We start from the raw sequence: 25,845 nt of genomic DNA on the forward strand, positions 1-25,845 counted from the left end.
CCCCAGGGAAGAACACCCCGGCCCCCTTCCCGCCACTCCGCCTGAGAACCAGGAGATGGACCAACCCGGACACGAGCACCGTCCCGAGCAGATAGAACGCGAAGCCGGTTGCCGATTGCAGCGCGAGGATGCCGGCTGTGAGGCCTAGCAGGAAGGAGGTGAGGGAGTGCAGTTGGGAGAGGACCTAGAGTTCCATGCGTCATCCGTCAGAACGAATTCCCGGAGAAGAGTGAGAAGAAGGGAGAGGGCTCACTCGGTTATTGTGTTGGACGGACTCCGGGACGAGCGGGTTGATTAGCAGGGAGAGTTCTTGTTTCGTTGGAGGCATTTTTCTGGTTCGTTTGGGGTTGTGAGATGGCGTTGTGTGTGGTCAGCCCGGCTGAGTTGATAATGTTGTCGGCTGTGAAATTTTTGTTAATGATGTGAATATAATATGATAATGAATGCTTGCTCGAAAGTGATGTAGAATGGTGGTAGTTGATGGAGTACTCCGTAAGGTTGAGCAGTTCCGCCGCTGTCGAAGAGCTCCAGACGGTTGCTCCCATTCAGCCAATCATAATGCTTGTTACCTTATCTAGGTAGGTACCTACGGATTAGGAAATCGACCATACACTCTAGATTCCAGTGGCTTAGAATGACTGCCTTCAAATCATGTCATATTAATTGATTATGTGCATAACGTAACATAGTTAAATCAGACACTGCACATCCTGGTCAGACAGACCCGTTGCTTTCGTAAACCGTTTCCAGACATCGTCAGCAATTGAGACACAACCGGGCCTCCCAAATGCTGCATGCTCTGTTGATCCGTTGATCGGCTGGGTAAAGCCAAAAAGCACGTCACAAAAAGTACATACATCTCTCCTTCCAAAGCTCATTCCAAAGAGATCGCTCATAGGTCGGATCCTGCCACTTATGCCAAGGTCAATCTAGTCAAATTAATGCAGCTGAGAGAATGTTAGAATGAAAAAGAAAAAAAAAAAAAAAGACCAAATAAATCCGTGTCATCACGCAATGTTATCGAGTTTTCCTTCGGACTTGGCCTCCTTGACTTGCTCAAACACCTGTGATCGTCAGTAAATACACCCTTTAGATTCAAGAGTTGAGGAAGACAAACCTTGAGCATCTTGTTTCGAGCGCCAAGAGCGTTGACGCCTCGATCCTCCAGAGCCTTGTCGTCCAGCTCAATCAGCTCGGTCCATTTGAGATCCTTGAGGTTATCCGTGTACTTGTGCAAGCGAAGAGACCTCAGCCAGCTGGGAATATCCTTCAGAAGATTCGGGTCGGTGGGGTCCTCTGGCGGCTTGGAGCTGCCACGACGACCCCGGGGAGAGCGGCCACGAGCGACTTCGGAATGATCGGAGAGGTAGCCCTCATGACCACCGAGCCCAAACTGGCCGAGTCCCAGAGCACCCAATCCATTACCCAGTAACGGATTGTTCGGGTCATAGGCGGCCAGGAAGCCGTTGTTTTGCGGTGAGGTGAAGCCCATCGCTCCAAGTGCGCCTCCCTGCATGGCAATGCCTGGGGAAGTGGGGCGTGACCGTCGACCCGCCATCGCCGCCTGCTGTTGAGCTTGCAACGCGGCTAGCTGTTGGGCGTTCAAAAGCTGTCCCGCAACTAGATGATTCGCTCCCGGAAGACCGGGGCTTGCAAGACCGCCTTGCGCCATGGTCTGGTTGATATTGGTGTGGGTAGATCTGCCCTGTCCATCGTTTGAGCGAGCACGGCGGTACTTGCGTGCATCGTCCAGGGCGATGCGGTTGTTGACCGTCGACAAAGCGGCCAGCTTCATCGCGGTGGCATTCGCGACCATATCGGCCTGCGAGTTGGGCGGCTGGTGCACCTGCTGACCAAAGGTCGCCGTCATCGGAGTGTTGGTCATGGACGCCCAGCTGGCATTTCCAACATTGTACGGCGACAGCAGGGGTGCCTCGATCTCAGGAGCCGGCATCGTGGCCGTCTGCGTGGGCAGCGGAGAACGGAGGCCCGACGAGGCCTGGCTGAACTGTCCCATCGGCTGCTGACCGGATGAGGACTTGGGTCGGGCGATAGGCGGCTGAGGCTCATTACCGCGTTGAGCCCATGGCGAAGCGGGAGGCTGACCCAGGTTGTCTGTGTTGTCCGGAGCGGAGATTGTAGGTGCAACAAACGAGGAGCGGTCGCCAAAAACAGCGCTATTGCGGTTCGAAGGCGGAGCGTTGCCGGTTTGCTGCGTGAACTCGGCCTTCTTCTTGGCGATGGCCGCGGCGGCATCGGGGAACATGGCATTAATGGTCGAAGAGTCCAAACCCGAGTTGCGCTTGGCACCGGGGGATGGCGGAGGGCGACCCAAGGAGTTGCGGGAGCTGTCAATGTTCAACTTTGACATCGCATCGTTCAACCGGTTAGACATTGCGTCTAGAGAACAAGTCAGCCGCAAGCGTAGGGCAGGGACCTAAGCTGCTCTACATACCTTTCTCACCAAAATTGGCAGGAGACAAGAGTCCCGACATTGGGTGACTTTTGGCCATCTGCTGCAGAACCTGAATGAAGAATCGGATCTGCACCTGCGTAGTCTGCTGCAGCAGAGCATAAAGAGCGGCGGTTCTCTCGGCCTCACTGAGAACGCGAAACCATTGTTCGATGGCACTCAGCTCGTCCTTGAAGTCCTGGTCAAGCGTGGCAGCCGCCATCTCCTCCAGAGTAGTCTCGTATTGATCGATATCGGCGAGCCACTGCTGAGCTGCACGATCCAATGGATCCTCCGCATTGTTCTGAGTCTGAGACTGCTGGTTATAGTACACTTCCGACGACGGACGGATGCTGCGAGACGACAGCGGCGACGGGAAGCCCGACATATCGGCCGACGCACGGAGCTGGTGAGAACCTAGGTTCCGAGAAGACGACGGAGGACGAAGGGACGACTTGGAGGCGTCTGGAGTGCTGTTGCGGTTGCCGATGATGTGGCTAGCCATGAGGGCAATCGGATGATCGACGGACACGGTGGTAGAGTGATTTTTTTTGTTGAGTTGTTACAGCACTGGTGCGTGAAGATGACAGGTTCGGACGAAGAAATATTACTGCAAAACACCCGCAGCACCTGCTGAGTTTGCGCGAGAAAGAAACTCCAGACTTGAACGACAACGCAAAAGAGGCCGTATCACAATACAACAGAAGGTAAGGGCCGATAATCTCTCTAAAGATGGAGACAGGTTTTTGCAACGGCGAGATAACCCAACCGCGACAGCTCTAAGCGACAACGATCGGGGCACAGACCAAGCCAGTGGCTGCACTACTTGATTCGAGACTCTGCTGATTAAGGATCGAACCGAAAAGGGTATCGAAGGATTTTGTTCAAGGATGCGTGAGATCTCGCGTCGGGGATGTCGTCGAAGGGAGTTGTGCAAGGCGTAGCGGACAGAGAGTCGAAATATTATCAGTGGAGATTCTGTAGTTGTAGGCTATCTTTTGGTTTTTTTTTTTTTTTTCGCGTGTTATATTTTTGTCTCTTTTTAAACGAAAGGATGTCAGGACCAACTGCAATAGTGTGTCAAACACAACAAGCAGAAGACCTGAATCATCAAAGGTAAAAGAAGAAAGGAAAGTGAGAAAAAGACAAAAGGATGGAAAGGGAGAGGGAGGAGACTAGAGATGATGGGAGGATGGAAGAGGGATGAAAGAAGAAGAGAGATGGAGAAGAAGCGAGGAAGAAGAAAGGAAGAGGAAGAGATTCCAGTTGAGGAGAGAGTCGAGGCTTTTTCCGGTTGGGCGCTTTTTCGTCGCTTTTTTTCCTTGGGTCAGTCATCTGCTAGTCCAACCCCCAGGACAAACGCAAAGCAGCTTTCATCGCTGCTGCTGTGATCCTGGACTATCCAGAGTTTGCTTCATCCTTTTGAGATTTAATTTGCATCTTCTGCGCGACAATCCATCATCCTTATTACTGTGATTTCATCAGTCTTGTGAAGTCTGAGGAATCTCCTGCCCAATCAGAGCTCGCTTGGTACTGGCAGCTCTTATGCTATAGATAGTGGGGATCTGTTGCTATGAATTAAGCTCATGAGGAGCCTTTGCCTCTTTTCTTTTTTTCCTCTTTTGAATCAACCTCCTTGAAACCAACCAGAAGTGTCCGTGTCGAAACGAGTCTGACACGCCTTGAATGTGGGGACTGGGGACAGTACTCTACTCGACTCAATTGGATACATGCCATCAGATGCATCCAGCATTGCAGTTGAGTTGCTCTGAAACCTTCTTGTGATGCTTGGGTCAGTCTACTCTACCCCCGGTGATACATTCGTACTCTGTATGCTTGTGTGAATCTGCGCCTGGTCATCTCTTTACCAGCACCACTCTCCCGCGTTCATGGACCGCGACTCATTTGATTTTCTCTGCAACATCATACACTCAGGTGGATAGTTGATATCGGACACTTTGAAGATGGAATATCCCGATGATGGAAATGGATCCGATCCTCCCCCTCATTCTCAGGAGTTCGCCTATCCTGACATTGAGGAGACGATGCAGTACCCTTGGCAAGGTACTCAGCCAGCCGTCGCGGGCGAATCCTCACTTCACTCTGTTATTGATCCTCGCCTTTACAAGGATCTGTTCTCGCGTGGCGCCTCGCAGCTACCTGATCAGCATGCTATGGATGAGGAGGATGAGGAGGGTGCAGAGGAGTATTCGCACATGGATGACTCGGCCGAGGACTTCACTTATGAATATTCAGGAGAAGAAACTTCAACGTCAGTTTGTTCATCCAAAATCGCCTTGTCCCTGATTACTGACGTTCTCTAGGGAAGAGGAGTCTTCAGACGTAGACGAGAATGCTGCAGAGGAGGGTGATGATGATTCGGTCGGTCGGAGACGACGCCGCAGAAGGGGCACCGGGCCCTTTTCTGGACGATGGGGCGCCCGTGGTGGGAAAGGAATCAAGAGAGGACCTCGTAAGCCGCTGGAGCCCAGTGCGGAATTCAAGATGCTGCACTCGGAAGCTACATCGGCCTTTATCGATGGCGACTATGAACGCGCCATTGATCTTGTGAAGCGTGCGATCCATATCAACCCTGAGATGTTTGCTGCCCACTCGCTGCTGTCGGAGATCTTTCTTGCGCAGGGTCAGAAGGACAAAGCTCTAACCGCGCTGTTCAGCGGCGCTCATACGCGACCGAGGGATGCATCGGTGTGGTTCAAAGTAGCGCAAATGATACTTGATCGAGCCGGCGATGATCGTCCAGCAGCGCTGTACGATGTCATCTATTGCCTGAGTCGTGTCATTGATATTGAGCCCAAGAACTACAATGCTCGGTTTCAGAGAGCAGCAGTCTATCGAGAGTTGGGCCATAACGGCCGGGCTGTCACGGAGTACGAAAGAATCCTCAAAGAACTTCCGCATAATCCGAGGGCTTTGCGAAATTTGGCAGAAGCCTACATCGATCTCAACGAAGTTCAGAAGGCTCTAGATCAATGGACGGACAGTGTTGAGTACTACAAGTCGTTTGAGCCGGAAGATGCTCCCGACTTTTCCTGGTCCGACGTCAACATATACGCCGAACTGTTCAGCTATCTAGGCAGATATGAAGAAGGATTGAAAGCTCTCAAGTCTGTCTCGCGATGGCTTCTTGGTCGCCGAGACGATATCATGTGGGAAAATTTCGACGAAGACGACCGCGAATGGGATGCAAACGATTCTCCTAGGCGCATCAAAGTCGATGGTTATACTCCAGGGCGTTGGCCGCGAGATTCATATGGGTTGGGTCTTCCGCTTGAACTTCGGATCAAACTTGGTCTGTTTCGTCTGAGGATGGGCTACGATCACAAGGACGAAGCTCTGGTAAGTGCAGAGGGATAACGCCTGCTTGTGGATCTCGGATCTTCCTAACCCAGTCACAGCATCACTTCTCATGGTTGAACCCAGAAGACACCTCCGAAGGAGCTAGACTCTACGATTATGGCGACCTTTTCCGTGAGGTTGCAGATGCGCTCAAGGAAGTCGGTTTATTGGGGGACGCGCTCCGGTATTATACACCGATCCAACAGACTACCGAGTATGCCGACATCAGCTATTTCATGGCTATGGGGGACTGCTTCATGCAGTTGGACAACATCGAAGAAGCTGAAAACTGCTATCTTACGGTAGCAGAATATGATGCAAGACACATCGAGTCGCGTGCGCAGCTCGCAAAGCTGTACGAGAGCATCGGAATGACTGAACAAGCACTGAAGTACGTCAACGAAGCCGTCCTGCTTGGGCGGCAGGAAACCAGAACTCATCGCCGGAGAAAGGATACTCGGCTGGAACAGCTCGCGCTGGAGTTCAGAACCGAGACCGATCCGGAACTAGCAGGCCTGAGAATGGTTGTACAGCCTGAACATGCTGAAGGACTGGCTCCGACGCTTACCACTACTTCGGCAAGCGCTACGAAGAAAAGCGCCCAAGAAGTGGAAGGAGAAAGGACAGAGCTTGTCCAGTTTTTGTATGGGAAGTTGCTGGATATTCACCCAAGGGTCAAAGATGGCAATGCTGAAGCCATTGAGGACTGGCTTGACATCGCGGATGCTTTGCTACGTGAGTTTCGCTCCAATAAGGTGTTTTATCCTTTCCAACGCAACATCGTCTTTCTCGGTTATTCAAGGGAAGCACAGAGAAAGGCGGGAAAGTATAAAAATCGTACTCTCATGGATGAGATGCAAGAAATGGCAGGTCGCCTTCAGGAGTCTTTAGGTATGTAGGGGAACAGCTTCGGAAAGACATGATCCGGCTTAGCTTACACTTGTAACAGGCACAGTTACTGAAGAGCCTCTTCAGGATGCTGTACCAACTGACTACCACGGTATCAGCTTCGAGGAGTGGCTGGACTTATTCCTGCAATACGCTCTTGTCGTCTCAGGGCAAGGGGAGCCTGACGAAGCCTACGATAGTCTTGCAGCCGCTGCCGATGCCAGTATCTGGTATCACTCGAAACCTTGCACTCGCCTGATCCACGTCTGCTGGTTTAGTGAGTTGACCCTGGCACCTTGGTTTCGCTCGATGGTATACTGACCCGTACAGCATGTGCCCTGAGGGTGCAGGACGAGGAAACTCTTGCAAATGAAGCACGCTGGTTCATCAAAGAGTATCAATTCGTCACAGACACATATCGTTTATTCTCCATGCTAAGCCGTCTCTGCGGCGACCCTCACCGGTCTCTCTTCCATTCCTCACCGAACATGAAATTCATGCTGCGGCAGATCAAGGCCATGGACTTTTCCATCCCGGATGGCCCCAATGACTCCAGACCCAGCAAAGCAGTCCGCGAGTCAATCTACAAGGAGCGTGCGACGCTTACCACACGCGACGAGGCAGGCGAAGCCATTCCCGCAGATGCACTGGACGTCGCCCTGCTTGTGTTATACGGCCACATCCTGTATTCCGGCAACAGTTTCTACCCAGCGCTCAACTACTTTTTCCGCGCATACGATCTCGACGACCAGAACCCCGTCGTCCTCCTCTCCATTGCCCTCTGCTACATCCACCACTCGCTCAAGCGTCAGTCCGACAACCGCCACTACCTCATCATGCAGGGCCTATCATTCATGCACGAATACCGTCGCGTTCGCGAGAGAAAGGGAAGCCGCCTCCAGGAACGGCAGGAAATGGAGTTCAACTTCGCTCGCGTGTGCCATCTCCTCGGCCTCGCGCATCTCGCCATCGAAGGTTACCAGCGCGTCCTGGCGCTTGGGGAGCAGATCCAGACGGAATCCCGGGATAAGGTGTCTCAGCCGCTGACCACGAGCACGGGTCCAGCGGGCGGTAGCGACGTCGTAATGGAGGACACGGACCTCGCCCCGCAAGTTGGGATTCCGTTCGTGGAGGACTTCTCGAGCGAGGCTGCCGTTGCGCTGCAGAATATTTTCGCGTTGAGCGGTGACCTTGAGTCAGCGCGGGAGGTGACGAGTAGATTCTTGGTTATATGAGTGTCGCCTCAGAGTCCATGAGCGAATTGCACTAGACTGGTTACTATGAACGAAGCAACGAATATATGATCGCCCCCTAGGGTCGGTGTCTGTGCCTGTGGTATACCCTGATTTGCGCATGTTTTGATACAGTTGGCAATGCTATCTAATCGATACGATATGCTTGATATTGTGCCATTCATTGGAAAATGGCAAACTGTCGTCATCTTCCCAGTCTATGTTCGTATCCAGTTACGAGGTACATTCCCGATTTGTACGTCTACATGCTGGTGGTCATGGTTATTTGCTACAAAGTGTGATCAGTGCTGGACGATACACGCAAATCATTTCATACTAGAAGCAAGTATCAACAAACATCCAGTGAGCATGACAGCAAGGTATCAATTCGTGATGGAAACAATGATATAATACAAGAGGAAACCAATCTACTCTATGGGTATGTCAATATGCCAGCGTCAGAGAAAATGTTCAAAAACAAAAAAATCGCACTACGCGACCGGGATCCCTCCGCCCTTCGCGAAGATTCCCGAAGATCGACCACGCATGGCGACCTGGTCTTACCGGCGCCCGCTAATACCATAGCCGACTAGCCATCAGCCATCCATGCAGGCATCCGAAAACAGAATTCGATGATGGAATGGAAAGAACAGAGTACAGGGGCACTCTAGGTCTTTATTGCATCCTCGTCGGCGTACAAGTCTGAATCGTCAAAGAACACGGCTGACTGGCGCCGCATTTCCTCGAATATGCTGCTTCGTCGCGCGTCTGGGGTATGGGGGCGGGACGAATTCGCAGACAGACTGTCAGAGACCTCCATGTAGTGGGACTCGTCTTTGTAGTCCGACTGGCGCTCAGGGAAGCTCTGGTCGACACGCTCGACCATCGCGTCTGCATGTTCCTGTGCACGGTCCTGGCGTCGGCGAGATAGAATCGGAGACATCACCCTTCCTCCGCCGGAGGAACACTGTTGAAGGCCCTGCATAATGGCATTTTCGATCTTGAGCCTGTTCTTGATGAATTGAATCTTCGGGAAAGCGCTTTGCTTGCCCATGTGAAGCATGCGCGCTAATCGCTCTGGACTGGGGTCCGAAAGTATATGGTAAAAGTCGGAGGGGACGCTCTTGGGCCAGATCGTGATGGTGCCGCTGAATTTCTGCAGCCAGATCTCACTCCAGTCCTGGCCCATCGGTCGAGGCAAGAGCTCGAGATGGCGGAGGACTCTAAGCCACTTATTCATATCCAATTTGATATATTGTTCGATCGCGGACCCCAGGAAGCCTCCGCGCCACCCGCGGCCTTTTCGATGTGTAACAGGTCGGCCGACGGATCCTCGGGAATTGAAGAAGAAGAGGTTTATATGCGGGTTGACCTATTAAATGACTTCGTTAGAAGATGTTACTAATGACACAATACAAGCAGATCTTACCTGTGATACTATTGTAAAATTTACGTTGAAATGCAGATTCAAAGCCTTGATAGGTATATCCGTCCGCAAACTCCCGTCCTTCCACTTGTGTCCGAAAGAATATGGAGCAAGTGTTCCATCACGCTTCTTGGTCATTAGCACAACCGGGTTTAAGATACCAGGGACTGCCGCGGACGCAAGGACGGCGCTCCAGATGACGCAGTCAGGCGAGGTGAGATAGTTTGCAAGGATCGTCGGTGAATGAGGGTCAGATGGAACACAGGAAACATTTAATATACGCCCTGTTCTCTCGTAGGCTTCTCGGAATGTGGTTGAGCCCCTGCAAAACCAGCTACACTGGCGAGCCCAATCCAGAGTATCGAACCTGGCCCCCGTTCGCCACCAACGCCGCACCCACGTTGTGAAGCCCTCACGGCACGCCCTGATCCTATGAGCCAGAGCCGGGATGAGGAGCTGTTTCAGTTCCTCGTCAGTCCTAGTAGCGACTAGAGCTGCAACCAAGGCCCCTCCTGACGTTCCGGTAATGATCTCGGGTAAGACGTCGTTATCGAGCAGCGCCCGGATCACGCCAAAATGGTAATAGGCAAATGTAGCGCCGCCAGACAAGCAGAGAGCAGTGCGACCAAAGTTGGTGTCCAGATGCTTGAAGTGCTGATACTTGTCCTCATTTGGAATTTGATTACTATCCAGGACTAGCCGGATACAAGAATGGACTTCATCAATGTACTCCTGCACGAGATCTTTCGTCCCTGAATAGGTTTCACTGTAGAGTCGAGGATTCTCCACGCCTGCGAAATTGTTCTTCACGCATGCTTCGAGCAGGAAGCAAAGCTCTTCGACGGCAGGCGGGTCACTCAGGCTCGAGCGTCCATCCTGCACATCCGTCTCGGCTGCCTTTCTAGCTTGCTTCAGCTGTGCAACCACTTTATTGATGGTAAGATGGTCGTAGTATGCGTATTCGTCCGTTTCCTTCCACTTGAGATTCCCGAGGTAAGTATCGAGGGCCTGTGCTGCTTTCAGCCAGTCTTGATAGTTGGTTTGCACGGAGAGCTCTCTCCTGAGTCGCTCCCTCTTGCCTCTCCATGTCACAAATTGCTCATATAGGAAGATATACAAGCGCGTCAGTGCATACGCGAAGCCGAGAACCGTAATCCATGCGAAAACCGTAAAGAGGAATGGCCACTTCAACACCGTGTAGAGCACCCCCTCTCGCGTTTCATCTTTGCTTCTCCTCGGTCTGGTTCGACGGTTTTTCCGAACCCGTTGATTGATTGGACGCCAGTCATTGATCGCAACGAGAGGAGCGGCTTCGGGGGCGTTCAGCGCCTTCTCGAACTGCCGGAGGTCATCCGGGCTGATAAACTCCCGGTCATAGTCGGGTAGCGTATTGGGATCGTATACGTCGCGAGTGGCAGACTTCTCACCCAATGTCATTGTTGGAAATCATTCATAATGGGTGGACGGAGGGAAGAAGGAGACGTTGCTGAGATGTTTGTCCCCAAGCCTGTTTGCAGGCCGCAACCATCTGACATCGACGTCAGACGGTGTCACCGCCCCACGCATCAGCGACCAAGCCACAATTCCATCTCCAGGTTAGTGGGTGGGCTGTGGCTGACATGACCTAAGCTTGTATTGGACTAGCGCAAAAGATATTGACTGGATGAGTAATCAGCAAGGCGGAAGAAGATAACTAACGTTCTGATAACACCCCGCTCACCGAACGGTCCGAAACACAGGAACCATGGGTCGGTCAGTTACAGGGATGAGGACAAGGGCTCAGATAAAGACAGGCCAAAAACTTTGGACGGAACTACAGAGTACCTGACCTATCGACCTTCGAGGTTGTTTTTGAGTATGGACGGTTGATAGATTATTTATTGCAGCTTGCATTCGCTACTCTAGCACCAACTGAACGCTCCAGAAGACGGACTCCTTTGTGATGGCAATCCAGGATAACTAGCATTCCGCTCAGCCATCTATTCCCCTCAATCAATGCCAGACTGGCCAAGTTTTTGCCTCACACATCTGATACTTTCCCGAAACTTCAGCATGTCTGATCTGTGAGGCCAGTGTCGCTGATAGATCGACAATGCAGAAAGCAACCTTGACACATCTTTACCCGTATTGCTCATGATCTTCGGAGCCAACGCGTGGTTTGCAAGCCTCCCTAGATCATGTGTGTGTACATTTGGCAATGCATTCCACGCAAGTGACCCCCAGATCTTGCCTTCTAATCTGGGGGGCATTGGAATGCGTCCTGTACACGCACACACTCACAGCCCACGCGATATCCAAAGCAATGCACATGTCTGGGTAACGGATCAGCTTTCCCTGGAGAATGTGTGACTCGAAGGGAGTACTCCGTAAACATCATCAAACAAACATCAGCAATGGCAAACCACCTAATCGAGAGCCAGCCATACAGTCGCATACATACCATTGGATACCCCAGTTTTAGCCTCCGACCCCAGGCAAAGCCCGTTCTGCAGCCAGCCATTGATGATACAAGTCAATGTTTCGAATATGACCGGGCCCATGAGGTCTCTCGCCATTCGGAAGAAGAGAGCCACCCGTATCAACAAAGCACCGCAGCATTAGCGGCCCAACTCCCAATCATATAACCAGCGTTTACGTATTCTACGCAGAATACTGTGTAATGAGGAAGACACATCTTTTCGAAGAGTTGAGAGGGGGGCAAGAACGTTGATTGACAAGATTGAAATATCAACCAAGCATCTAATACCTCACCCTCAAGCATTGCGGGGTATCTGGATTTGGTATTCCGTAAAAAAGCAGACTTTCACTGGCGGGACTTCCTCTAGCGCAAGGCGAAAAGAATACCCTGAAAGAACCAATGTCACACATGGAAGATAGCAATGGCTCGATCCGATAGAAGATTGGCCCAAGAATGTGCCATGCTTACTGGCTCGGCTCAAGCATCATCGAGGCGAATGATTTGCAGCTACTGCTGGATATCCTGGCTAGCGTTGCAGACACGACCCCGCTGGGAGGAAGTTGGTAGTTAGTGTACCAACAATTATTCCTGTAGACATAGGTATGGACATCCTTGACGGAACAGCGGTGGCGATTGATACAGCCACTTGGATATGGAAGGAAGTGAGTCTATCTAATGTGTGCCTTTGTTGATGCAGCATTAGTGTGCTTCATTTAGCCTGCTCGGCTTGTTGCCGCTTCCACAAGATGTTGGCCACTGATGGAGATTGGAGAGGACTTGAGAGGCAGAAGAAGAAAAGTGTCCTGGTCGTTCACTTGATTTGTTCCACCTGGCTTTTACTCAGCTATGATGCTATCCTCAGAGTATCGAAGCCAGGCACATAGTATCCAGAACTTCCCTGACGAAGCTTCGAGTTCACAAGAAAAGAATCAATAGTTATCCCACTTTCTCGTCCGTAGAGTGTACTCCGTTTACATCAGATTATCAACCAGGATTATTCGCTTAACGCGCGATAGCCGCTCGATGTCGAGAAATAACCTCACACCCCGGGCGCCGTTGAACACAGTCCTTTTTCGAGGAATCTACTTTCCGAACTGTTACTAAACAAAAGACAATCACCTTGCCAGAAACAGCAACCTGCATGGGTTTTAATCTTAATTGTGCCCTCCCCTCCATGGGACGGCTGCACCACCCAATCGCACTCGTGATCCGGCCTGTTTCGCCAGATTTCTTCCTCTTTCTGAATCGTGCATGAAGATCGGTCATTTTTCATGGCCTTGGTATGATGGTATGTGCACGATACATATGTAGGTATCCTGTATCTACATACCACTAGTCGGCACCGAATCTTCGCTTGGCGCTGTGTTCATGCATCATAGGAGTTGACGAGCGCGGTCCTTGATTCGAGGACGCTGTCACCAAGTTCCGATGAATAGTCGAATAGTACGGACTACCTACCTACCTACCTACCTGCCGAGTTACGACTTGGGTGTGCACTGTGCACACTGCTCAATGCGTATGATCGCCACGTTGGATTTGATTGGCACGAGAATCGCTTCTCGCGTAAGGATCGCTGATCATTCGAACGGTTGACTGCAGTGGAGAGTCGACCCGCCCACAAGAGAAAGCCGACAGATCTCCCTTCCTGAAAGGGTAGGTTATGTAGTTGTAAATGCTATCCAAGTCTCCACGTCCGGCCCGGTTTCTCTTCAGAAAAGTTCGGATTTGAGAGCGGGTTTTAGTAGGACGGAACTCCTCCAGTCAAGGGATGATATCCAGCAACTTGAATGATGGAGATTCAGTCATGTGTCATAGCTTGTTTTTTGAGGTCATGTGTGATTCTTCCCGACCGATATTCCAAGGGAAAAGAATGCTATCGGCTGTTCTTCCAAACCTAGATATTCCTCCTGAGTCCTCTTTTCCTCCTACTGCATACGGAGATTTCATGCATAATACTCCTATGGGAGAAAGAATGGGAGATTTAAACTCCAAGCAGCGTTGCCGCCAAGAACTTTTTCCCCGTTTGTGAAACAGAGTTGCCCAGGGATCCGCGTAAACAAGAGCTCAACGTCGTACTCCCAGGAAAATTGGTATTTGCGGAAGTATAGGTATCCATCAGAAACTTTCCGTAGAATATCTCCATGAGCGATATTCGCTTACTGCCAGGTGCACCATGCTGTAGCAATACCTGGGGTTCGCTTGCGACTGACTGTGCGGTTGCAACCATTCTGTCATTGACTTGTTCTCATGAATGGACGGTCCACCAAACTTTTCCCTCAAGCAAGGAGCTCAAGGGATGCATCAATTCTGAAACATTATTTGATCGGTTGAACCAGAAAACCTGAAATTTCAACGACCTTTGTATCCTAGAAAGCCTCGTGAGTGCCTTTGATCCACGTACAAAGATTCACAATAATGGATAAACTTCAATTTAGAAAGCCATGGCCAATACAGCATCTTGCAAGACGTTTCCGGCGATCACAAGAACGTGGGCCTTTCGTATGGTATGAAGCTGACAATAACAAAGCAGGCATTATGAAGAGGATGGCAAGGAACCATGGATCAAACAATTGATGGTATCCGCAATCTAAGTCAAGGAGGGTGGAATGGTTGTAGGCAAGTGGTGTGATGATGAGCGGTGTGACTGACAGCGGGGACAATTATATCTTCAGTTTACCTATGACGAGTCTTTCCTCAGCACCAGGGAGGAAATGCTGATGTACCTGGTACTATATCGAGGATATGCAATGCAATGTGATCTTGAGATTTTCGAACTAACAACTTTACTTGGTAAGCATCTGAGTCAAGAAGGGTTCATTCCAAGCATCTTTATGGCCGATGACATGATGACCACCAGCCACAATCAAGTCATTTGATAGTGAAAAGACGAGGAGAAAATAATAATACAACATTACACTAGATGCACCACTTGAGCCTCTTCATGAAATGTCAAGGTCAATACGAGGCCCGAGTCCGACTGATATTTGGGATGTGCTGAGCACTGAATCCAGGGGAGAGAGTTCTGTGCCGATTTTCAGATAAGGAATTCCATGATTGATAACTCGAGTCGACATTGTATCGATACCCGGGATGCGGAGCAGCTTCAAGTCACTCATCCTCTTCAGATCGAAGCCACTGCTGTATGGTCTTTACGTAGGCCGATTTCTTTTCTTTTCTTCTTCCATGCACACGATGATCTTCTTTCTCTCATGCTACTTCTAGCACTCTCTAATTCCCTCCTAATTGCTTCGCTGCCTACCTACCTACTATGCCTAGAGCTTCATTGGTAAAGCGTCATGTAGATGACTGGGTCATGTCTGTGATTCGCCCACTGTGCATATACTTGCATGTCCGCCAGGGCGCTATCAGCTGCACGGTGCAATCCCTCCAACCAATCACAGTGGGGTGTGCAAGTACCACAGACCACAGTTGCATCGTTAAAATGTGGGCCATAGAGCAGCACGGGTCAAGCGAGCGCGACTAAGGATACGATACCACCTCCAAAAATCAAAGTCCGTAACTAGGGAACGGAGTGCTAAAACGCAATAACGCAAGTTGAAAGACTTTTCAGCCGACCTGCATCTTGTTGAGCTTGCGTAGGTTGAATCATGTGGCTGCGATTGGAATATTTACTCATGATCAGCTCTTCAGTCGTCATACTTTGTGTACACACAATGTGTGCCTCTCAAGGTTTGCTTGTTTAATTGGACTTTGTTATCGAAAATGATAACTTTTTTTAAATTCAAGGTCGGCGATCGGGATATCCGCTCCCTCGAGGATTCGGAAGATAGTCACTACTTTCTTTTTCCCAGACCCGAAGAATGATGCTTTCTGGTTCCTCTGGTTTAGGGGGTAATTTGCCTGTACCAACGGTTCGATCATATGGATGATACATTTGATACTTTCGAGTGCAATATCAGGGCCAATAGAAAGATGATGTATCATAGACGGGCAATCTACCAGAGATCACTACGATGCAAGTACCTACCTACCTATCTATATCGGTTTTAGCTGCTTCAGCCAATCTAACTATCGTTTGGTACGGAGTGTCAGTACGAAACTTGACAGGGGCGGCACAGGAAAGAATGGTGTTGACACTGGACAAACCAAATCTACGCTTGCTCCAAAGTAGGTCGCCACTGATGATCGGATACATGAATGCGGTTTGACAGGAGGAAAGTACATATTTTTTCCAGTAATGGATAACATTACCATATCATCATTATGAATAAAATGTAAAAGCAGAAGAAGACTACAGGAAGAAAATAATGTACCTATAACTAGGTACTCCGTATACTCCAAAATATTCCACCATCGTACTGTACCGTACAGAAGGGAAGTACCACGGGAAGTGGTACCTCGACAACAGCCCCAGTACGGCGGCTCCCTGACCCAGAGGAAAATCAAAACTCATATGATAACAGATAAAATATGATAATGCTAATCATCGCCTGCCGTCTTTTCCTGTCTGTGGCCTCCTAGATTATATTGCACTCTTGATCCTGTCCTGTCTTTATACATCTCTCCTCAATCCCTCTTCATCCTCAATCACTATTCGCCTCTAGTGTGATATCAATCTTAATTCCATCGAAATATTTTACCCTGTCATACCTGCTTACTTCCCTAAGCCCCTCAGCTGATTGATTCAGCGCACCTCCATATCCGCCCACCCTCCCCTCCAGTCACGTCCTCACAGGCTCACACTAGATTGCGGTACTTGCATATTAGCTTCCAGAAAAAAAAGCAACCCCCCCCCTGGTCCTGTCTTCCGCCCATCCCCAAATTCTATCATATTCTTTGAGACGGTCAACTGCTTCAGCAAGCCTCTTTCTCTTGGGTCTGTCCAGGCGAAACTCTTCCCGACGCTGAGATTGGAGAACTTTTTCCTCTAAGCCAGCCCCCCCTCCAGAACAATCACAAAAGGTTCGTTGTGGTGGAAGGTCTTGTGAACTTGTTGGATTATCATACTTGTCCACGGTTTCTATTCCGGCTCTCACTATATCTTTCGAGGTACTCCCCTGCTTCCTTTTCCTCCTTTCGTTCTGGGTCGTTCTCCTTTACCATATACACCCCCATATCTTGGAGGATGTGAATGGTCACAGGAAATCAGGGGGTTGCTAACTGGTTTTTATTTTCTATCAACAGATCATCTCACATTTCGATCTCCCTCCTGCTTGTTGTCAGCAAAATGTCGACTCCTGTTTATCACCTTACGAGTACCTCCTGAGCGTCCTTCAGAGTTCGCCTGCCTGGACACCGTCTTGTTGGGCGAAGCACCTTCCGTAATGGAGAAGCTGAACACTGAAGATGGACAGCTTTTCATCAAAGTTAGTTCACATGAAGTAACCGGCTCCTCTGCAAATGGGTGTAAACTGACCTATTTACTTTTCTCTGGTTAGAACCTCGCAAGCTTCGTACGCACCCATGAGAAAGCTCTTGCAAATGCACTGCAGCTAAGACGTCAAACCAACAAAAATGCACAACCAACTCAGTCGGGCTTGTCCTCAAGCTCGACTTCATCGACTTTGGCGGCAGCCTTGTCCTTTGGGGCATTGAGGTTTGCCTCTCATAACATCAAGCCCGCCAAACTCACCCTCACCCCTCATCATCTATTCTACCTTCTTTCATGCTTTGAGGACCTTTCCATCTCCGTGGGACCCATGAACGTTAGATTGGAGAATATCCACAACGACGTATCACAGTCCTATGTCTCTTTTCTGAACAAACCCCAACGGTCCAAAGGCGACAGAGATTCCATTCACTCTGTGTCAAGCGTCCGTAGTGTCATGTCTGGCATGAGTGCCCTCTGGTCCTCGATAGGTCTGGGATCCAAGGATTCGGCTTCCAAGTCCGAGAAAGCCAAAGCTGCTTTGGACGCCGATCTTAAATATCTGTACTCTGCTTTTACCAAAATCCCCTGTTTGCGTCTAGCCCCAGATCATCGCGCCCGCTTAATACGTGGGTACGAGGAGTTTCCCTTTGACACTGCAGTTCCTCTCCATTCTTTCAAAAACTTGAGCGTATTAGAGATTATTGATATAGACTACCGCTCATTCTTCGGCTGGGACCGACTATCTGAGCAGTTGCGAACATTGACTATAAAAAGGGCTAACCTCGAAGATGTGGCAGATCTGCTGACCGGAATCGTGCTTGATGACATTGATAAACGCCGACGACGGTCGTCGAAGGCTCAGCACTCGCCAGTCCTTGGTTGGAATGGAAATGCTCATCCTCAACCAGTCCACAAACCTGATCTCTCAGGCTCCGTTTCCGCTCCCGGCTCACCAGTCGTTGAAACGGCGTTTGGAACAAGCACAAGCCCCAAGGCCGTCTCTATGATGCGAGTAGGGTCTGAAGGCGCTACCCCAGGCCGACCACGTACTGGAAGCATTTCACCCTCACGCCCTACCAGTTCAAAGCACTCGAGCTATCGTCACAATCGGGGAACCTCTTCGCGGATCAGGCGTACTGGGTCCGGTAGCTCGAACTCCAGTGAAAACTCAGGTTACCGTAACGGAAGCTCGTCGAGTCTGCCCTCCGGTGTCCTTCCGCCATCCAAATGGCGGTTCCTGCGCCACTTGGGCCTCCCTGACAACTCCCTGACCTCTATCACCGCGGCCGCCCTGGCACCCGTCGCCAACAGCCTGCATTCTCTCGATCTGTCGGCGAACCTCTTCACTGAAATCCCTGACAGTTTGGCCTCTCTAGTCGCTCTGAGGGCTCTCAATCTGTCTCATTGTATGATCGAATCTCTCCACTCACTGTCTCGGAACCCTCTTCCTGCGATCACCGCTCTGAACCTTCGCGGCAACCGTCTCCGTTCGCTTGCCGGTATCGAGCGGCTGCCTTCGCTCGAGAGATTGGATCTGAGGGACAACAACCTTTTCGATCCTACAGAGGTTGCCAGACTCACCAATCTCCCTGAGATACGGGAGATCTGGGTGTCTGGAAATCCATTCGTCAAGACGCATCCGAACTACCGTATCGTGATTTTCAATCTCTTCCGCCGCACACCCGGTTACTCAGAGGACATTATCATCGATGGTTCGGGACCGGGATATACGGAAAGAAAGCAGCTGGTCGATCGGGTTGCAGAGGTTGAAAGCGCGCCAGTCATTCGGTCAGCTGCAGCGGACCATTCGGCCGTGGCTATCGTTAGCAAGCCACTGAATGTCGCCCAGGGCGCCGCAGCTTCAAAGTCTTCACAGGCGGCAGCACCAGAGAATGATCGCGGAGTTGGGTCCAGTCGACGAAAGCAGGGTCCCCGGCGGAGAATTGTTGACATCTCGTTGGATAAGCCCACTGATGATAATGGCGATACAGGTGCGGTGGTGCCTTCTGTTTCTTCCATGCAGCATGTTCAATTGCCCGTTGATCCGTTTGTTTCGACGCCTACCGACCGTCAATGGAAATCTGATGGTGGACCCCAGGCCGAACCCTCCGACATGCCTCGCCCTGACGGAACGGTCGACAATAGCTCCTCATCGCAGGTCAAAAATTTTTCCGTTGTGCAGGATATGCCTCAGAACACCGATTGGAAGACCGACGAAGAATTTTACATGCAGAAATTGGAGGCTCTCAAGCAGGAGTTTGGCAGCAGTTGGCTCTCGATGATCGGGGACCGTACTTGGGACAAGAGCATCAGCATGCCTCGTGCAGGGACGAGTATTGGCGAATCCAACCTGCTGTCTGCAGAAACTTTCCCAAGGGCAACCAGTCAACCTATACTCAGTGGTGGACACCCCTGAGTCGACGAATGGGAATTACGCCAGTTACAACAACTGGCTTGATTACATGGCGGAGACAGACCCTTTATGCCAATCAGAAAGCAATTAAACGAAAAGCAAAAGTACTTATGAGACCAAAAAGACAGAATTTTCGGACTTCATTGTTATTTGATGCGAATTCCAGACTGCGAATACTGCGAGTCTTGGAGCTTTGTTACATCTGGAAGCACGACAGACGAACCTTCCTTTTGGCTCTGAGCATCTCGAGAAAATGATAAGGAGGTCCTTGTTTGCGGTGTTGTCAAAGTCTTGGTTATTTTGGGCTTCACCATCTCGACTGGCTGCCCGCGTGTGCCATTCTGGCGATTGATGGCTCGACTGCATTGTTTATGGCGTTACGTGAAGCTTCGAAATTTGCGGGCTGGATGTTTGAACACTTTTTGCTCCCTCTCCACCTCTTCTCGTCGGTCTCCCTGATTCTCTTACATCGTTATTCCTCCATCCGCAATCGACACTCAATATGGACCGAGATCTGGGAGGCATCATGAAAGAAAGTCGCTTTCCTGTTTAGACCGTTTGTATTGTATCTTGACGAAGGGCAGCCGGGGCTGGTGTCAAGGCGTTACTGGATCTTGTTTCGACATTCTATGGTTATATTTCTCCGGCTTCATTTTTGCTCCCCCATCATTGTCTTCCTGCATGTGGTTTTTCCGGTTCTTCTAATGATGCGTTGTTTGAGGATTACCATCTACGTTCATCGAGATGTCGTTGTTTATCACTGCACGATGTATACTTGCTTGCGATCTTGTTTTTCTTTCGGTTATTTTTCTGTCAAGGATCAAGTGATGAGATTCGGGCCTAATGCATGAGACATGAAGTTAACTATGACGAGTCATATTTCCGCAGCAGACGATAGTTCTGTGAGATGCAATTCGCCTTGGCCGCTCTCGAGGCTGTTACAATACACCAGACGTAGTGTAGATACATTCTTGCCCGTGTACTCGGAAGATTGTGAAAGGAGATCGGGTCAAGCTCTGGACTCTGGAATCTGGATTAGACTCGAGATGGTGTTGCTGATACTCCATCTAGACCGGTGTGGGGCTTCCGATACGATGTTTGCGTGTAGACATCGTGGGAGCTCGTCTGCTGAAAGGATAGTTAGAAAGATAATGGGAAGAAAAGACAGTTGATCAAATAGTTAAAGCTTGATCCGGTCACAGAGACCCTAACAGAACCTCCTTGCAGAGGGAGGAGTATACAGAGAAGTTTGTTGTCGTACTTGGACCAAACTATGCCTGAGCGCTATTTTTGGAGCTGGATGCGCGGCTGAGATACAAACTGGTCATAAACAACAGATCGATTCAGTTGTTGTCAAGCATTCTCATCTAAGTCAAAGATAGAAATAGAGACATAGATATCAGGAGGATATCTAGTTTTTAAGAGTGAAGCCCTTATCATCAACGTGAATAGCGACATTCTCGTACTAGGTAGGTACCTTACCAGAGCACAGATGATACGCCGCCTTTTGCGCGCGCCAATCCCAACCCGCAACACCAAAACTTTCTCTCTCCCTTTTCTCTTCCCTTGCCCATGCTCTGTTCTGGCCTACATCACTGCTCATTCTGAACTTTCCTAATTTCTACTGCTTATCCACCTTGAGACAAGCGAAACTAGAGGAAAAAGCCAAGTTTTTGCAAAGAAGACGCGCCGTCCAAAAGGGGGAATAAAAATTCTTCCGCCTCGACCTCTTGACGGAAGAGACCTAGAGAGAGAGAAGAGATCCCTTGATTGCCGACCAACAATCTTTCCTCCCCTCCCCTTCCACCCCCTCACGCCACCATAACCCAAGAAGTCATCGATTTCTTCAAAGCTCTCACCCTCTGAATATATTACTATCATCTTCATCAACAACAGCAGCTGCAGTAGACTGAACGAAGGAGAAGAAAATCCTTGTCGAATCCTCGTTGTCCATCCGTCCTGCTGGTTCCAACCCCATCTCAAACCAATCCGCTCCGTCGCTTGTTTTCCCGTTACACGCTTCCCGTTTTTTTTCCCACCCGGTCCAAAAGCAACCCCCATCCAACAACACCGGGCTCTTTTTTCGACGCTTATTCTCTTCCAGAATCTGCGGGAGCCGCATCACGTCGTTTTGCATCGCGCGTCATCAGTCCAGGATAATTCTCAGAGCGGGCTGCTACATCCTCACGTCCGTCTGGCATAGCTGCCAGATCCTCCACCTCCTCACCACACCAAGGCCATTTGGCCTGCTGCAAGCTCTTTGAGTCTATATTTTCATCTAGATTCTATCTCGGTAAGCCGTTTACTCCTTCCACTTCTCATCGTTCTTCCCAAGACCAGGGGTTGGAGGTGAAGGAGAAAAAAAATTTCCCGGGCGCATTGGATCACGCGTCTGGATCGCACTTCATCTGATTTCGCACTGCTCATGATATTCCTCAAGCAGCTCTAACCTCTTTTCTACTATCACAGTTAATAGACGCCGCGTAAACTAGTGTACCGAGCGCTCCGGAAGCTACCATCCCCCCTACGTCCTTCTTTTTCTCCCTTTCGTTGTTCAACGCCTTTGTATTAATTACCCTTTTTTCTTCGTTTTCGTCTCGAGAATCAGCACGTCATGGCTGATCAAGAAGTGGACCTGGACAACATCATTGATAGACTGCTGGAGGTGAGGGGCAGCCGGCCTGGAAAGCAGGTTCAGCTGTTGGAAGCGGAGATCCGGTACCTTTGCACCAAGGCTAGGGAGATTTTCATCTCTCAACCGATACTGTTGGAGCTGGAAGCGCCGATCAAGGTAAGACGATGCTTGTTCCTCAGCTATTATCGCGGCTTGGCGACTCTGCTTGCGTACGCATTGGATCGAAACTGACGAATTTGCCTTCATCAGATCTGTGGTGATATTCACGGTCAATACTACGATCTCTTGCGTCTTTTCGAATACGGTGGCTTCCCGCCTGAAGCCAACTACCTCTTCCTCGGAGACTACGTCGACCGTGGCAAGCAGTCGCTCGAGACCATCTGCCTCCTCCTTGCGTACAAGATCAAATACCCCGAAAACTTCTTTGTCCTCCGTGGTAATCACGAATGTGCCTCAATCAACCGTATCTATGGCTTCTATGACGAATGCAAGCGGCGGTACAACATTAAGCTCTGGAAGACATTCACTGATTGCTTCAACTGCTTGCCCATCGCGGCGATCATCGACGAGAAGATCTTCACCATGCACGGTGGTCTCAGTCCGGATCTGAACTCGATGGAGCAGATTCGTCGCGTCATGCGTCCTACTGATGTGAGTTTCCCTCTCATTCATAGCTTTATATTACGGATTGAGTTCTTTTCTCGCTACGGGCCTGGATGGATACCTTTTTCGTCTGTAACGTTGAAACAGCCGAAAAGGGTTCCGCCGGGCTCCTCGCAGCTCAAGGTTTGCTGTACTAACTGGGATAGATCCCTGACTGCGGTCTTCTCTGCGATCTTCTCTGGTCCGATCCCGACAAAGATATTACCGGCTGGAGCGAGAACGACCGAGGCGTATCGTTCACATTCGGTCCCGATGTCGTTTCTCGTTTCCTCCAGAAGCATGATATGGATCTGATATGCCGTGCACACCAAGTCGTCGAGGACGGTTACGAATTTTTCTCGAAGAGGCAGCTCGTAACGCTATTCAGTGCTCCCAATTATTGTGGCGAGTTCGACAACGCCGGTGCAATGATGAGTGTCGATGAAAGCCTTCTTTGTTCATTCCAGGTTTGTTTTGAGCCCTAAACTTTGACGCCGACTTGTGATCCGGTTACTAATATGACTTGTCTAGATTCTGAAACCAGCAGAGAAGAAACAAAAGTACGTTTACGGGGGCATGAGCTCAGGCGCGCCCATCACTCCTCCGCGCAAACCAAAGAAGAAGTAAGAAATCATACGAGCTTTTCCATGTGCAGCAGGTTCGGGCGGAGATAAATGTCACCAATCCCACATTCGTCAACACACGACATAGCGAGTTACCACAACGACCCCTAAAGACATACCTCAGACGATCGGATGCGGATACACCAGGGCATCCAGAGCCCTCTCGACATGCAAGACCGTCACAATATCCTCCCTCCATAGCTACTCCAGCGACTCCGGCCTTACAGTTTCCTTGTGCGCTGAATATTTTCCCTTATCTCTATATGGAAGGTACTTTCTGCTCCTTGTAGGGGTTTTGTTTCTTATTCTCTTTCTTTTTATTTCATCCATTTCCCTGTTTATCTTCATTTTTCTTTTTCCCTCGTCCTCTGTGTCACCCTCTTCGTTGTTCCGGACTATCTTGACAGGTGAAGGCGAAGCGACGGGCTGCATGTGGTGTTCTCCGTTTGCTTTTTTCCAATTCTGAACAATCTTCCTGTGAGTGTAATGCCAAACCGAATAAGCAACGACATGTCCATGTCTTCCGAACTGTGCCACGGCTCTTTTTACAGAGTCTAGCTCCTTTTTTGCATCTGCATGTTGCGACGCCCGATAACGATCAACTTCAATGAAGGATACGCTACGGTGACCGCTAGATGCCTGTTACATGATAAGGTACTTGACGAAAGTTGTGGACAAGAGTTGCGGTGGCGGTTTTCATCTCGTTTCGAATGCATTTGGGGGTTGTAGGCTAGGTCGCAATTAATGGGATACTTTTTGTCATTCATATAATGATATTTCCTGAGTTATACCCAGTATATCTCTCTCCGGTTGACTATCAACTAGTGCAAAACGTAGCTTGAAAAATATGATGCTCCGTGAAGACTAAAAGAAGAACTTGTGACTTGAGCTAATCGCTAGAATCTGCATTTGACAGAGTGGGAAGTGAGGGCGATAGACTGATAGGGACGGAAGGGGGATAGTTTCATCGTCACCATCATCATCAATAGACCGATAGGAAAGTGGTGATGGGTAAAAAGCAGAGGGATAGAGTTGAGTGATTGATCATTTAGACGTATTGGGACAGCCACCTGATACCTTCGCCGTATCCTAGTAGGCATCATCCACATTAGCATTGTACTCCCAGAGCAACCCGAAAGAGCCGGAAAGGCAACCGAGACGAAAAAAAAAAAAAAAAAAAAACTCACCCTGTCTCATAACAACACTGCACATAAACACCTCGATGGGCCGGATTCCCTCCAGCGGCACCTTGCCCTTACCCGTGGTCTGGTACAGACCAAGCTGATGTCTCAGCTCGTCCTCGCTAACGGCATCGGGGTGATCGATCTTGTTTCCAAGGATGAGGAAGGGCACCTTGGCCAGCTCCTCCATGGCGAGGAGGGCGTCGAGCTCGGCCTTGGACTCGGGGAAGCGCTCGTGGTCCTTGGCGTCGACGAGGAAGACGATCCCGCTGACTTCGGGAAAGTAGTCTTTCCACAGGCGGCGGGCTTCACATGCATATTGTCAGCTTTGCTAGCTCCCAGCTCCCGGTCTGCTGCGTGGTCGTCGAGTTCTACTCACCCTGCTGGTGACCGCCCAAATCGAAAGTTGTGAATCGGTTGTTGCCGATGGCGAGTTCCTCCGATGCTGGAAACGTCGGTATCAGCTCCTGCTCAATCTTCCATCGCAGTCATGGCTTGTTAGGAGGGGACATACTCGGGTGCGCTGTGGGCTGGAGCGTCGCGACACGGTCATTCTATCAATCAAGCACAAGCAGCGTCAGCATATACCCAACTCCCTATCCAACTCTCACAGGTCCATCGAGGGTACTCACCTTCAACATGTGCAAAAGGGTGGTTTTGCCGGCATTGTCCAGACCAAGGAACAGAAGCTTGGCATGCTTGTTGAGGAGGCCAAGGGAGGCCAGGACATCGTAGACTACGGAGAGAGAGGACTCATTAGCGACAGAAATCGGCGGGAGACAGACCAGTAGTGCAATAAGGTGCCAGATAGACCTCAAGAGAGCTCTATATGATACCAACAGCCAATCCAAGCACGGAACTTCAAGGTCTCGAGGGCCCGGAGCGCAAGGCAAAACAAGGAACAAGGAACTACTTACACCAGTTAATGATCCACATGGCGGAAACGGTCCAGACCTCAGAAGTAAAGGGATTAAAATATCGCTGACGATCACAGGGGGAAACAGATGAAAGCCAGAAGAACAGTGGCGAGCGGCTGGGCCAGAGATAAGTGCAAAAGAAGACAGGTTGCGGTGACCCGATGAGTTGACGTTGACTTTGGCCGACTCGCTAGCTTTGGACGCTTAGCCGAGCGCTAAAGCCAACTGCAACCGCCGGGAAGATCAACTTTAAACCTGCAACCACATGACAAAAGTCATCAACTGT

At 50.1% G+C, this 25,845-nt stretch overlaps 5 protein-coding genes across 5 annotated transcripts; 1 reads left to right on the forward strand and 4 right to left on the reverse strand.

The window, feature by feature from the left end:
* Window positions 1-65: 65 nt before the first annotated feature.
* CDV56_100034 (EMC6 family protein) lies at window positions 66-328 on the reverse strand (the record flags this gene model as incomplete). The annotated part of the gene is made up of 2 exons (XM_026753653.1): window positions 66-184; window positions 254-328. Coding segments are annotated over 2 exons (194 nt in total), but the record flags the coding sequence as incomplete, so codon positions are not given.
* A 679-nt stretch (window positions 329-1,007) lies between these two features.
* Window positions 1,008-2,957, reverse strand: VTS1 (RNA-binding protein VTS1; the record flags this gene model as incomplete). The annotated part of the gene is made up of 3 exons (XM_026753947.1): window positions 1,008-1,064; window positions 1,118-2,400; window positions 2,456-2,957. 3 exons carry the CDS (start codon window positions 2,955-2,957, stop codon window positions 1,008-1,010), a joined length of 1,842 nt encoding a protein of 613 aa, XP_026613015.1.
* A 5,642-nt stretch (window positions 2,958-8,599) lies between these two features.
* CDV56_101513 (patatin-like phospholipase domain-containing protein) lies at window positions 8,600-10,795 on the reverse strand (the record flags this gene model as incomplete). The annotated part of the gene is made up of 2 exons (XM_026755132.1): window positions 8,600-9,304; window positions 9,362-10,795. The coding sequence occupies 2 exons, from the start codon at window positions 10,793-10,795 to the stop codon at window positions 8,600-8,602; spliced, it is 2,139 nt and encodes a 712-aa protein (XP_026613016.1).
* An 11,380-nt stretch (window positions 10,796-22,175) lies between these two features.
* Window positions 22,176-23,465, forward strand: glcA (type 1 serine/threonine-protein phosphatase catalytic subunit GLC7; the record flags this gene model as incomplete). The annotated part of the gene is made up of 4 exons (XM_026756889.1): window positions 22,176-22,352; window positions 22,446-22,847; window positions 23,006-23,305; window positions 23,370-23,465. The coding sequence occupies 4 exons, from the start codon at window positions 22,176-22,178 to the stop codon at window positions 23,463-23,465; spliced, it is 975 nt and encodes a 324-aa protein (XP_026613017.1).
* Window positions 23,466-24,509: 1,044 nt separating this feature from the next.
* Window positions 24,510-25,578, reverse strand: sar1 (Arf family GTPase SAR1; the record flags this gene model as incomplete). The annotated part of the gene is made up of 6 exons (XM_026757125.1): window positions 24,510-24,550; window positions 24,649-24,948; window positions 25,022-25,087; window positions 25,157-25,196; window positions 25,275-25,378; window positions 25,560-25,578. 6 exons carry the CDS (start codon window positions 25,576-25,578, stop codon window positions 24,510-24,512), a joined length of 570 nt encoding a protein of 189 aa, XP_026613018.1.
* Between the last annotated feature and the right edge of the window lie 267 nt (window positions 25,579-25,845).

This window comes from Aspergillus thermomutatus (assembly GCF_002237265.1).
Source record: "Aspergillus thermomutatus strain HMR AF 39 chromosome Unknown NODE_145, whole genome shotgun sequence".
Lineage (NCBI taxonomy): Eukaryota > Fungi > Ascomycota > Eurotiomycetes > Eurotiales > Aspergillaceae > Aspergillus > Aspergillus thermomutatus.